The sequence below is a fragment of the Tursiops truncatus genome, chromosome 1 (assembly GCF_011762595.2).
Source record: "Tursiops truncatus isolate mTurTru1 chromosome 1, mTurTru1.mat.Y, whole genome shotgun sequence".
NCBI lineage: Eukaryota > Metazoa > Chordata > Mammalia > Artiodactyla > Delphinidae > Tursiops > Tursiops truncatus.
This window is the reverse complement of record NC_047034.1, coordinates 58,075,104-58,088,657: the sequence shown is the minus strand read 5'-3', so window position 1 is coordinate 58,088,657 and position 13,554 is coordinate 58,075,104. Positions and strand designations below refer to the sequence as shown.

The 13,554-nt window shown below is 39.0% G+C and overlaps 1 protein-coding gene across 1 annotated transcript in view; it reads left to right on the top strand.

The window, feature by feature from the left end:
* MROH9 (maestro heat like repeat family member 9) overlaps positions 1-13,554 on the top strand; it is a 92,342-nt gene that overhangs the window by 54,831 nt on the left and 23,957 nt on the right. Inside the window, exons 9-11 of the mRNA XM_073790794.1 lie at positions 6,475-6,629; positions 8,966-9,131; positions 10,303-10,445. Of these exons, the coding sequence (XP_073646895.1) occupies positions 6,475-6,629; positions 8,966-9,131; positions 10,303-10,445 (464 nt within the window). The remainder of the gene's footprint in view (positions 1-6,474; positions 6,630-8,965; positions 9,132-10,302; positions 10,446-13,554) is intronic.

The following is a 13,554-nucleotide window of genomic DNA, read 5'->3' as shown; positions in this document are numbered from 1 at the left end:
CTTGAGGGAAAAAAATGGAGCTGGAAGAATCAGACTCCCTGCCTTCAGACTATACTACAAAGCTACAGTAATCAAGACAATATGGTACTGGCACAAAAGCAGAAAGATAGATCAATGGAACAAGACAGAAAGCCCAGAGATAAACCCACGCACCTATGGTCAACTAATCTGTGACAAAATAGGGAAGGATATACAATGGAGAAAAGACAGTCTCTTCAATAAGTGGTGCTGGGAAAACTGGACAGCTATATGGAAAAGAATGAAATTAGAACACTCCCTAACACCATACACAAAAACAAACTCAAAATGGATTTGAGACCTAAATGTAAGACTGGACACTATAAAACTCTTAGAGGAAAACATAGGAAGAACACTCTGTGACATAAATCACAGCAAGATCCTTTTAGACCCACCTCCTAGAGAAATGGAAATAAAAACAAAAATAAACAAATGGGACCGAATGAAACTTCAAAGCTTTTGCACAGCAAAGGAAACCATAAACAAGACCAAAAGACAACCCTCAGAATGGGAGAAAATATTTGCAAATGAAGCAACTGACAAAGGATTAATCTCCAAAGTTTACAAGTAGCTCATGCAGCTCAATATCAAAAAAACAAGCAACCCAATCCAAAGATGGGCGGAAGACCTAAATAGACATTTCTCCAAAGAAGATATACAGACTGCCAACAAACACATGAAAGAATGCTCAACATCATTAATCATTAGAGAAATGCAAATCAAAACTACAATGAGATGTCATCTCACACCAGTTAGAATGCCCATCATCAAAAAATCTAGAAACAATAAATGCTGGAGAGGGTGTGGAGAAAAGGGAACACTCTTGCACTGTTGGTGGGAATGTAAATTGATACAGCCACTATGGAGAACAGTATGGGGGTACCTTAAAAAACTAAAAATAGAATTACCATATGATCCTGCAATCCCACTACTGGGCTTATACCCAGAGAAAACCATAATTCAAAAAGACACATGTACCCCAATGTTCATTGCAGCACTATTTACAATAGCCAGGTCATGGAAGCAACCTAAATTCCCATCGACAGACAAATGGATAAAGAAGATGTGTTACATATATACAGTGGAATATTATTCAGCCATAAAAAGGAACGAATTGGGTCATTTGTTGAGACATGGATGGATCTAGATACTGTCATAGAGAGTGAAGTAAGTCAGAAAGAGAAAAACAAATATAGTATATTAACACATATATGTGGAACCTAGAAAAATGGTACAGATGAACCGGTTTGCAGGGCAGAAATTGAGACACAGATGTAGAGAATAAACTTACGGACACCAAGGGGAGGAAGCGGCGGGGGGTCAGGGTGGTGGTGTGATGAATTGGGCGATTGGGATTGACATGTATACACTGATGTGTATAAAACTGATGACTAATAAGAACCTGCTGTATAAATAAATTAATTAATTAAAATTCAAAAATTAAAACAGAACAACTCCCAACAAACAAAAGTCCCAGACCAGATGGCTTCACAGGCAAATTATACCAAACATATAGAGAAAACATCTATACTGCTGAAACTTCCAAAAACACTGCAGAGTAAGGAACACTTCAGAACTCATTCTATACTACAAAGCTACAGTAGTCAAAACAGTATGGTCCTGGCACAAAAACAGACATACAGATCAATGTAACAGGATAAAAAGCCCAGAAATAAACCCACCTATGGTCAATTAATCTATGACATAGGAGACAAGAATATACAATGGAGAAAAGACAATCTCTTTAACAAATGGTGCTGAGAAATCTGGACAGCTACATGTAAAAGAGTGAGATAGAACATTCTCTAACACCATATAAAAAAACAAACTCAAAATGGATTAAAGACCTAAACGTAAGGCCAGATACTATAAAACTCCTAGAGTAAATCATAGGCAGAACACTCTTTGACATAAATCTCAGCAATATCTTTTCAGATCAGTCTCCTAGAGTAATGGAAATAAAAACAAAAATAAACAAATGAGATCTAATTAAATGTAAAAGCTTTTGTACACCAAAGGAAACTATAAGTACAACAAAATACAGCCTACAGAATGGAGAAAATATTTGCAACCAAAAAGAGTTTCATTTCCAAAATATACAAACAGCTCATGCAGCTCAATATCAAAAAAAACAAATAACTCAATCAAAAAATGGGCAGATCTAAATAGGCATTTCTCCAAAGAAGATATACAGATGGCCAACAGGCAGATGAAAAGATACTTAATATCACTAATTATTAGAGAAATGCAAATGAAAACTACAATAAAGTATCACCTCACACCATTCAGTATGGCCATCATCAAAAAGTCTACAAAGAGGGACTTCCCTGGTTGTAAAGTGGCTAAGAATCCTCTTGTCAATGCAGGGGACACGGGTTCAAGCCCTCGTCCAGGAAGATCCCACATGCCATGGAGCAACTAAACCCATGCACCAAAACTACTGAGCCTGCACTCTAGAGCCCACAAGCCATGACTACTGAGCCTGTGAGCCACAACTTCTGAGCCCACATGCAGCAACTACTGAAGCCCACAAGAGGAGAGCCCATGCTCCGCAACACGAGAAGCCACCACAATGAGAAGCCCACACACCGCAACAAAGAGTAGCCCTGGCTCACTGCAAGTAGAGAGAGCTCGTATGCAACAATGAAGACCCAATGCAGCCAAAAATAAATACATAAATAAATAAATTTATTTCAAAAAAAAGTCTACAAATAATAAATGCTGGAGAGGATATGGAGAAAAAGGAACCCTCCTACACTCTCAGTGGGAATTTAAATTGGTGCAGCCACTGTGGACAACAGTATGGAGGTTCTATAAAAAACTAAAAATAGAGGTACCAGATGATCCAGAAATCCCACTTCTGGGCACATATCTAGATAAAACTGTAATTCAAAAAGTAACATGCACCCCAATATTCACTGCAGCACCATTTACAATAGCTAAGACATGGAAGCAACCTAAATTTCCATCGACAGATGAATGGATAAAGACGTGTGGTATATATATATCCAATGGAATATTACTCAGCCGTAAAAAAGAATGAAATGATGCCATTTGCAGCAACATGGATGGACCTAGAGATTATCATACTAAGTGAAATAAACCATACAAGTAAGAGAAATATCATGTGATATCGCTTATATGTGGAATCTAAAAAAAAACAGATACATATGAACTTACTTACAAAGTTGAAAGTGACTCATAGATATAGAAAGCGAAACATGGTTAGCAAAGGGGAAGTTGGGGGGAAGGATAAATTAGGAGGTTGGGACAAATATATTTATACTACTGTATGTAAAATAGATAATCAACAGGGATCTACTGTATAGCACAGGGAACTATACTCAATATTTTGTAATAACCTATAAGGAAAAAGAATGTGAAAAAGAATTACTGAATTACTGTGATGTATACCTGAAACTAACACAAACTATATTTCAATAATAATTTTTTGGATTAAAGACCTAAATGTAAGGCCATACACTATCAAACCCTTAGAGAAAACATAGGCAGAACACTCTATGACATAAACCACAGCAAGATCCTTTTTGACCCACCTCCTAGAGAAATAGAAATAAAAACAAAAATAAACAAATGGGACCTAATGAAACTTCAAAGCTTTTGCACAGCAAAGGAAACCATAAACAAGACCAAAAGACAACCCTCAGAATGGGAGAAAATATTTGCAAATGAAGCAACCGACAAAGGATTAATCTCCAAAACTTACAAGCAGCTCACGAAGCTCAACATCAAAAAGTCAAACAACCCAATCCAAAAATGGGCAGAAGACCTAAATAGACATTTCTCCAAAGAAGATATACAGACTGCCAACAAACACATGAAAGAATGCTCAACATCATTAATCATTAGAGAAATGCAAATCAAAACTACAATGAGATATCATCTCACATCAGTCAGAATGGCCATCATCAAAAAATCTAGAAACAATAAATGCTGGAGAGGGTGTGGAGAAAAGGGAACACGCTTGCTCTGTTGGTGGGAATGTAAATTGTTACAGCCACTGTGGAGAACAGTATGGAGGTGCCTTAAAAAACTACAAATAGAAATACCATATGACCCAGCAACCCCCCTACTGGGCATATACCCAGAGAAAACCATAATTCAAAAAGAGTCATGTACCAAAATGTTCATTGCAGCTCTATTTACAATAGCCAGGACATGGAAGCAACCTAAGTGTCCGTCATCAGATGAATGGATAAAGAAGATGTGGCACATATATACAGTGGAATATTACCAAGCCATGAAAAGAAACGAAATTGAGATATTTGTACTGAGGTGGATGGACCTAGAGTCTGTCATACAGAGTGAAGTAAGTCAGAAAGATAAAAACAAGTACCGTATGCTAACACATATATATGGAATCTAAGGGGAAAAAAAAAAAGGTCATGAAGAACCTAGGGGTAAGACAGGAATAAAGACACAGACCTACTAGAGAATGGACTTGAGGATATGAGGAGGGGGAAGGATAAGCTGGGACAAAGTGAGAGAGTGGCATGGACATATATATACTACCAAACGTAAAATAGATAGCAAGTGGGAAGCAGCTGCATAGCACAGGGAGATCAGCTCAATGGTTTGTGACCACCTAGAGGGGTGGGATAGGGAGGGTGGGAGGGAGGGAGACGCAAGAGGGAAGAGATATGGGAACATATGTACATGTATAACTGATTCACTTTGTTATAAAGCAGAAACTAACACACCATTGTAAAGCAATTATACTCCTATAAGATGTTAAAAATAATAATAATTTTTTAAAAAAAAGAATACAGCCAGAAAACAAGGAAAAAATAAAACTAACTTGGAGCCTATAAAGAAAATTTGAAAGATTATGATTCAGTTTTTACCATTCTAGTCCATTCCCTCAACACATAGTTCACTCCTTCAAAATATAGATTCATATCTCCTTTAATTGTCAAAATGTTTTCAGAAGTATATTGTTCTCTTGTTATTCTGTTCCATTATTTTGACTTTCTTTTTAAAGGACTCAAATTATATTGTACATATGCTTTTTGAATTGAGCTTATATGTTTTATACAATAAAGTCTACCCATCCAAAATAAACTTTTTTTAAAAAAAACATGGGTATTCTCCCACTATCCATAAATGCATATAGATTGGGAGGCAGCCAAGATGGCAGAATAGGAGAGCCCTGAGCTCACCTACTCCAACAGGTACACCAAAATTACAACTATTTACAGAGCAACTATTGATGAGAAAGACCAGAAAACTAGCAGAAAAAATCTACAACTAAAGCTGTAAAGAAGGAAGCACAATGAGATGAGTAGGAAGGGCAGAGACACTGTATAGTCAATATCCACACCCCCAAGGAGGCGAACCACAAACAGGAGGATAATCACAATTTCAGAGGTTCTGCCTAAGGAGCGAGGGGTCGAAACCCCACATTGGGCTACCCAGCCTGGGGGTCCTGCACCAGAAAGATGGGCCCCCAGAACATCTGGCTTTGAAGGTCTGTGGGGCTTGCTTTCAGGAGAGCCAGAGGGCTGTTAGAAACAAAGACTTCACTCTTAAAGGGGACATAGTAAACCTCACATGCTCCACAAGACCCAGGGCAGAAGCAGTAATTTGAAAGGAGCCTGGGTCAGACCCACTTACTGATCTTGGAGAGCCTCCTAGAGAGGCAGGAGGCAACTTGGACTCACCTGGAGACATAGACTCTGGTGAGTAATGGGGACAAAATGTACAGTGTGGGAAACTTATAAAATCAAGAATAATATAGTATCTTTGCACAATGACAGATGGTAACTACACTTAACATGGTGAACATTTTGTAACGTATAGAAATACAGAATCACTATGTTGTGCACCAGGAATTAACATAGTGTTATAGGTTAATTATACTTCAAAAATAAATAAACAAACTCATTCAAAAGGAGATCAGATTTGTGGTTACCAGAGGCTGGTGGGAGGGGTAATTTCCAGTTAGAAGATAAATAAGTACTAGGGATGTAATGCACAGCATGATAAATGTAATTAACACTGCTTTATGTTATATATGAAAGTTACTGAGAGAGTAAATCCTAAGAGTTCTCTTCATAAGGAAATATTTTCTCTTTTCCTTTTATTTTGTATCTATATGAGGTGATAGATGTTTACTAAACTTATTGTGGTAATAATTTCACGATGTAAGTCAAATCGTTATGCTATACACTTTAAACTTATACAGTGCTTTATGACAACTATATCTCAATAAAATCGGAAGAAAAAAATAAATGCATATGTTTATTTCTCATCCAAATAAACATTTTCATTGTGTAGTAATACACATAAATATGCTTTCCTCTAGTGCTTATTTGTATGTTAATTGCTGCCTTGGTCATTCTGAGAAAGACTGAATTCTTTTGTCTAAGAAACGCCTCAGTTAGAGGTGGCTGTGCAACTAGAGACTCTTGTTGACCTGTGAAATTGCTTTTCCAGGTGTCTAAAATTGTGGATGTTATTTATAAACAATTGTGTGGAAATGCTTCTCCCATTTTGAAGCAAGTTATGTTGAGGGTCATTACCTTGTTGACACGTACTTCACCAAAGAAGGTCATCTTTCAACTTATGGACTACCCAGTCCCAGCAGACAAGTAAGGCCCCTCTCACCCCTTCCACAGAGTTTGTTCAGTCTCCAGAGTCAGAGAGACCTGAACAAATCAGATCTGGTTTCTTTTTTTCTGAAAGAGAATATCTATTTTTGTACCACATAGGATGATTGTAAGGCTTAAACAAGATCATCTATAGTATTCATATCTTCGTAAAATATGTGGCACACAGTAGACCATCAAGAAATCATAACTGTTGCTATTATTTATCTGAGGATTTAAATTGTGTTCTGCTGCATATCCCACATTGAAAAACCTCTTCTCAAACTTATAATGGTTTTTTCCCCACATGTGATAAAATTCATAGTGTTTTTTTCTCATTTATGAAGGACAGACATATTTCCAACCACCAATTAAATCATAAAACATTTCAAATTCCCAGGTATAATTGGGAATTTTACCTGTCCCTGTCCCTTAACTGTTTATCTGAAATTCATGATCCAGGGTCATGAGAAATATTTAAGAAGAAAGTATGCTAAGGTGAGCCTACGTGACCCTATGAATCTAACAGCCACGTTAGAGGAGCTTATTAAATCACACCACTGCATTTCTATAGTTTGTACATTGGAAGGGAAGGTATTACTTGTCTACTATTAACAGTATAAAAGGCAGGAAATTACATTATGGAAAGGATTCAGGCTTTGGAAACAAATGAAAATGAATTGCATCCCAGCCTTGACCCTTATATCCTGTGTGACATCATGTAAGTTTCATAAACTCCTTGATCCTCAATTTCCTCATCTGTGAAATGAGGAAAGTTCTTTTCATCTATAAAGCTGTTATATGGATTAAATTAGTTAATGTCTGTAAGAGGGCAATGAAATCAACAAAATGCTAAACCAATTATATGACCGACTTTCTATTTCCAACTTAAAGATTGTATTTTTTAGGAAGCTTAAACTCCTATTTTACCATTTAGAAAATTCTTGGAAACTAAAAATATTCATAAGACTCAGTGTTTTCTCATTCAGGAACTAAGTACCCACTGTGTGTAAAGTTACCAGCCTTCAAGCATTTTGTTGAGGAGAGTGAATATACCCATATGGATATAAGATAAAAGCTTCCAATGAATCCATTACAAACAGTGTGTACTTAGGAGGTACAGAAAGCAAACATAATTAGAATTAGGTGAAAATTAAAACAGTCACTAGCAGGTCTTGTGCAATAGTAGGTGAGGATTGAGGTAGAAAAACTGGGATTTGTAGGTAAGCTCAAACAGAGAAACAGAAAGAAGGTGTGATCAAGAGGTAAGAGAATGAGACAGGGCTTGAGAGATTTGATGTCCATGCGGTTCTAAGCATGGTACTACGAATAAGCCCTGCAGATAAAAGCAATTGAGTACTGGGGTTCTAGAGAGATAGGTGTGTCCATGTTCTGAGGGACCAGGCCCCCATATTAGGAACCTAAATGCAAAGAGAAAGAACGACAGAGTTCAGAACCCAGCATGGCTTGACATATAGCAGTTTTTAAGATGAGCAATAGTAAGAATAATCTTGAAGTGTGACAGGTATGTAGGGAAAGGAGCTCAGGAATTGGAGATTGAGAAGTCAGGGTTCTAGTTACATCTGTGTCACTGACTATATGTGTGACATTTGGGGAAATGGCTCAGTGTTTTGTTTTGTTTTTTTTTGCGGTACGCGGGCCTCTCTCACTGTTGTGGCCTCTCCCGCTGCAGAGCACAGGCTCTGGACACGCAGGCTCAGTGGCCATGGGTCACGGGCCCAGCCGCTCCGCGGCATGTGGGATCTTCCCGGACCGGGGCACGAACCCGTGTCTCCTGCATCGGCAGGCGGACTCTCAACCACTGCGCCACCAGGGAAGCCCTAGTTTTTAAATTTAATTTTCTAATTTTTAAGTTATGTAGTTTTTCTTTAATTTAGTTAGCTTTTTACCTAGTTTTTTTAATTGATATATTTATTTATATATTAATTTGTATTTCCGTACCAGTTTTTAAATACTCTATTATCCCTAGACAAACAAGGTCACAAGGTGGGAGGGAAGAGTATGGAGTACAGAAAGCTGATCAGTTCCTGATACTGAGCTGGACAGGTATTTAAATAGCAGTAGGAAATGAACTTGCAGACTTACAGTCTGTATTTTCCACAAGACCATATTGAAATTCTTCCCCTGTTTTCAAGGACAAGAAACTTAATGGGATCATTTGGAAATGGGAATATCAGTTAGTTTTGGACTTGTCTGCAGTTTCTTCGCACTATAAAGATGTAGAACCAAGACTCTTTTCCTGATTTGTGTCACAGTGTTGAGTAGGAAATGAAAAACGTATGATTTTCATTATCGGGGATGGGGGGCTGTGTTTGCAGCACTCTGATGCTGATGTGGCAGGCGGCTGGTTCTGAGTCAAGTGTGGCTCCACTTGTGCTGAAGACAATCTTGTTGATACTGAAAGGAAAGCCTGGGACAACGGAAGAAAGAAAAACGGAAAGAAGACATTTCTCTCTTGACACTACTAACATGATGCCCGTGGCGGTAAATAATACAATGAGTGTTTCTTTTTCCTGGTGTTGTTTTCTTAGTCGTGAAAATCCCTATGTGCTCGCAGTCTGAGTCATACTTCCTTGACACAATCTGGCTCTCATTCATTCATTCATTCATTCACTCAACACATATTTATTGAATGCCTACTACATGTCACACCTCGATCATGAAGCTTACATTCTTGTAAGAGACACAGACAATGAACCAAAAAAATGTGTTATGTGTCAGATGATACAAAGCTTAGAAGAGATATAAAGTGGGGTGGGGAAAAGAAAGTGGCAGGGAAGGTTTAGGTAAATTGGTCAGGGCAGGTCTCTCTGCTGCAGTGACATCGAATCAGAGACCTGAATGAGGTGAGGGAGTGATCCTTGCAGATATCTGGGCATGAGAGTTCTAGACAGAGAGAAGGGCAAAAGCCACGTGGTGACGGGAGCTTACCTGGTATATCAGTGAAGCAAGGAGGCCAAAACATCTGGAGAGTACTGAGCAAGGGTGAAGGTGTAGGAGATGGTATCAGAGAGGTAGCCACCAGCCAGATCACACAGACTCTTGATAGGCATGTGAAGGCCAAACCTCATTTGTGTCCATCATTATATATCTCCCAAGCACCCAAATCGCCACTCCTGGGAGTAAATTCAAGTCTCGCAGACATATAAGAGGGGAAAAACTGGATAATCCTCCACAAATGTGAGGTGGTGAGATGTGTTTCTCTGATAGAGTGGGTATTGTAGTGGTCAGTAGACCAAAAAATTTGTTAGTTGACCTGGCATGCCCCTCCTTAAATATTTCACTGCCCTGGATTGTTGAAGCACTGGGAGGACCTGGGTTACTGGCAAGACTATTCTTCATGAGCACATAGGCATGGAGCCTTGGGAGGTATGCCTTCCTTGAGAATCAGCTTGCTTCCTGCTGGTTTGGCAATCAGGCACTGTTGATAGTGATTTCGGAGCCCATGGTCAGAGAATGCTTGGTGCAGTTCCTGCTTCAAAATGGACTGAGTAACTGTTATTGAATGAATGAATACACATGCATGCTTCAGGCTTCCTTCAAGGAATTTGGGGGAGGAGTTGCAGAGTCCCTGCCTTTCCACCCACCTCACCACTGCTGACTGGGTTTAAAGGGAGATGGTTACATTCTTGACTCCTTTTTCCTTCCCTTATAGGCATCCCAGGCCCTGTGCACATTGCTGCCTATTGGTTCTTACAAGAAAGCGGTGGCCCAGTTTTTCCCCCAGCTCTTGATGGCCCTCATGCTTCAACTCTATTACACTAGCAACCTGAGACTGATGACAGAGGACAGGACTTTGTGAGATACTAGTGGTATAAGAAATGAGCTTCCAGCTGTCAAATATTTCTACTCCCTTGGGTTCATGTGGAACTATATAATCCCTTGTGCAGTATATTCATTTATTACAGTTTTCTCTCCTCTGCAGGGTAGGATGCCTTTGGAAAAGTAACTATCCTAAGTACCTAGAAGTAAGCTGGGACCTTCCCTGAATGTGTATGCAGTATATAAAAAACCACTCCCACAGAACACGGTTTATTCCTGCCACAAAGGGAAGCCACCACGCAGAGAGAGAGTAGGGAGGAAAAACAGGTCCAAAACCAGACATGTACTAGCTCTGCCATTTACTCTGATAGTGATCTCTCAGGGTAAATTACGTGTAAGGTAAAAATAATGTGCACACAAACAGTAGTGGAAGATGGCGGAAGAGTAAGACGCGGAGATCACCTTCCTCCCCACAGATACACCAGAAATACATCTACACGTGGAACAACTCCTACAGAACACCTACTGAACGCTGGCAGAAGACCTCAGACCTCCCAAAAGACAACGAATCATCCCATATTGAGGAGGTGGTCTCTGACAGCAAAATTTATGATTTTTCCCCCTTTACCTCTTTTAGTGAGGGTGTATGTGTATGCTTCTGTGTAAGATTTTGTCTGTATAGCTTTGCTTCCAACATTTGTCCTAAGGTTCTATCCGTCCGTTCTTTTTTTTCTAAATAAGAATTTTTTAATTCAATAATTTTATTATACTTTATTTTATTTTGACTGTATCTTCTTTCTTTCTGTCTTTTTTCCTTCTTTCCCTCCTTCCTTCCTTCCTCCCTCCCTCCCTCCTTTCTTCCCTTCTTTCCTTCTTTGCTTCTTTCTTTCTTTCTTCCTTCCTTCCTTCCCTCCTTTCCTTCTTTCTTTCCTCATACGTCTACTAATTCCCTCTACTTTTTCTCCCTTTTATTCTGAGCCGTGTGGATGAAAAGCTCTTGATGCTCCAGCCAGGAGTCAGGGCTCTGCCTCTGAGGTAGGAGAGCCAACTTCAGGACACTGGTCAACAAGAGACCTCCCAGCTCCACATAATATCAAACGGCGAAAATCTCCCAGAGACCTCCATCTTAACACCAGCACCCAGCTTCACTCAACGACCAGCAAGCCACAGTGCTGGACAACCTATGCCAAACAACTAGCAAGACAGGAACACAACCCCACCCATTAACAGAGAGGCTGCCTAAAATAATAATAAGGCCACAGACACCCCAAAAACACCACCAGACGTGAACCTGCCCACTAGAGAGACAAGATCCAGCCTCATCCACCACAACACAGGCACTAGTCCCCTCCACCAGGAAACCTACACAACCCACTGAACCAACCTTAGCCACTGGGGACAGATATCAAAAACAGCAGGAACTACGAACCTGCAGCCTGCAAAAAGGAGACCCCAAACACAGTAAGATAAGCAAAATGAGAAGACAGAAAAACACACAGCAGATAAAGGAGCAAGATAAAAATGCACCAGACCTAACAAATGAAGAGGAAATAGGCAGCTTACCTGAAAAAGAATTCAGAATAATGATAGTAAGGATGATCCGAAATCTTGGAGATAGAATGGACAATAGAATGGAAAAAATGCAAGAATCAGTTAACAAGGACCTAGAAGAACTAAAGATGAAACAAGCAACGATGAACAACACAATAAATGAAATTAAAAGTACTCTAGATGGGATCAATAGCAGAATAACTGAGGCAGAAGAACGGATAAGTGACCTGGAAGATAAATACTGGAAATAACTACTGCAGGGCAGAATAAAGAAAAAAGAATGAAAAGAACTGAGGACAGTCTCAGAGACCTCTGGGACAACATTAAACGCACCAACATTCGAATTATAGGGGTTCCAGAAGAAGAAGAGAAAAAGAAAGGGACTGAAAAGATATTTGAAGAGATTATAGTTGAAAACTTCCCTAATATGGGAAAGGAAATAGTTAATCAAGTCCAGGAAGCACAGAGAGTCCCATACAGGATAAATACAAGGAGAAATACGCCAAGACACATATTAATCAAACTGTCAAAAATTAAATACAAAGAAAGCATATTAAAAGCAGCAAGGGAAAAACAACAAATAACACACCAGGGAATCCCCATAAGGTGAACAGCTGATCTCTCAGCAGAAACCCTACCCGCCAGAAGGGAGTGGCAGGACATACTGAAAGTGATGAAGGAGAAAAACCTGCAGCCAAGACTACTCTACCCAGCAAGGACTTCATTCAGATTTGATGGAGAAATTAAAACCTTTACAGACAAGCAAAAGCTGAGAGAGTTCAGCACCACCAAACCAGCTTTACAACAAATGCTAAAGGATCTTCTCTAGGCAAGAAACACAAGAGAAGGAAAAGACCTACAATAACGAACCCAAAACAATTTAGAAAATGGGAATAGGAACATACATATCGATAATTACCTTAAATGTAAATGGACTAAATGCTCCCACCAAAAGACACAGATTAGCTGAATGGATACAAAAACAAGACCCATATATATGCTGTCTACAAGAGACCCACTTCAGACCTAGAGACACATACAGACTGAAAGTAAGGGGATGGAAAAAGATATTCCATGCAAATGGAAACTAAAAGAAAGCTGGAGTAGCAATTCTCATATCAGACAAAATAGACTTTAAAATAAGGACTATTAAAAGAGACAAAGAAGGACACTACATAATGATCAAGGGATCGATCCAAGAAGAAGATATAACAATTGTAAATATTTATGCACCCAACATAGAGCACCTCAATACATAAGGCAAATACTAACAGCCATAAAAGGGGAAATCGACAGTAACACATTCATAGTAGGAGACTTAAACACTCCACTTTCACCCATGGACAGATCATCCAAAATGAAAATAAATAAGGAAACACAAGCTTTAAATGATACATTAAACAAGATGGACTTAATTGATATTTATAGGACACTCCATCCAAAAACAACAGAATACACATTTTTCTCAAGTGCTCATGGAACATTCTCCAGGATAGATCATATCTTGGGTCACAAATCAAGCCTTGGTAAATTTAAGAAAATTGAAATTGTATCAAGTATCTTTTCTGACCACAATGCCATGAGACTAGATATC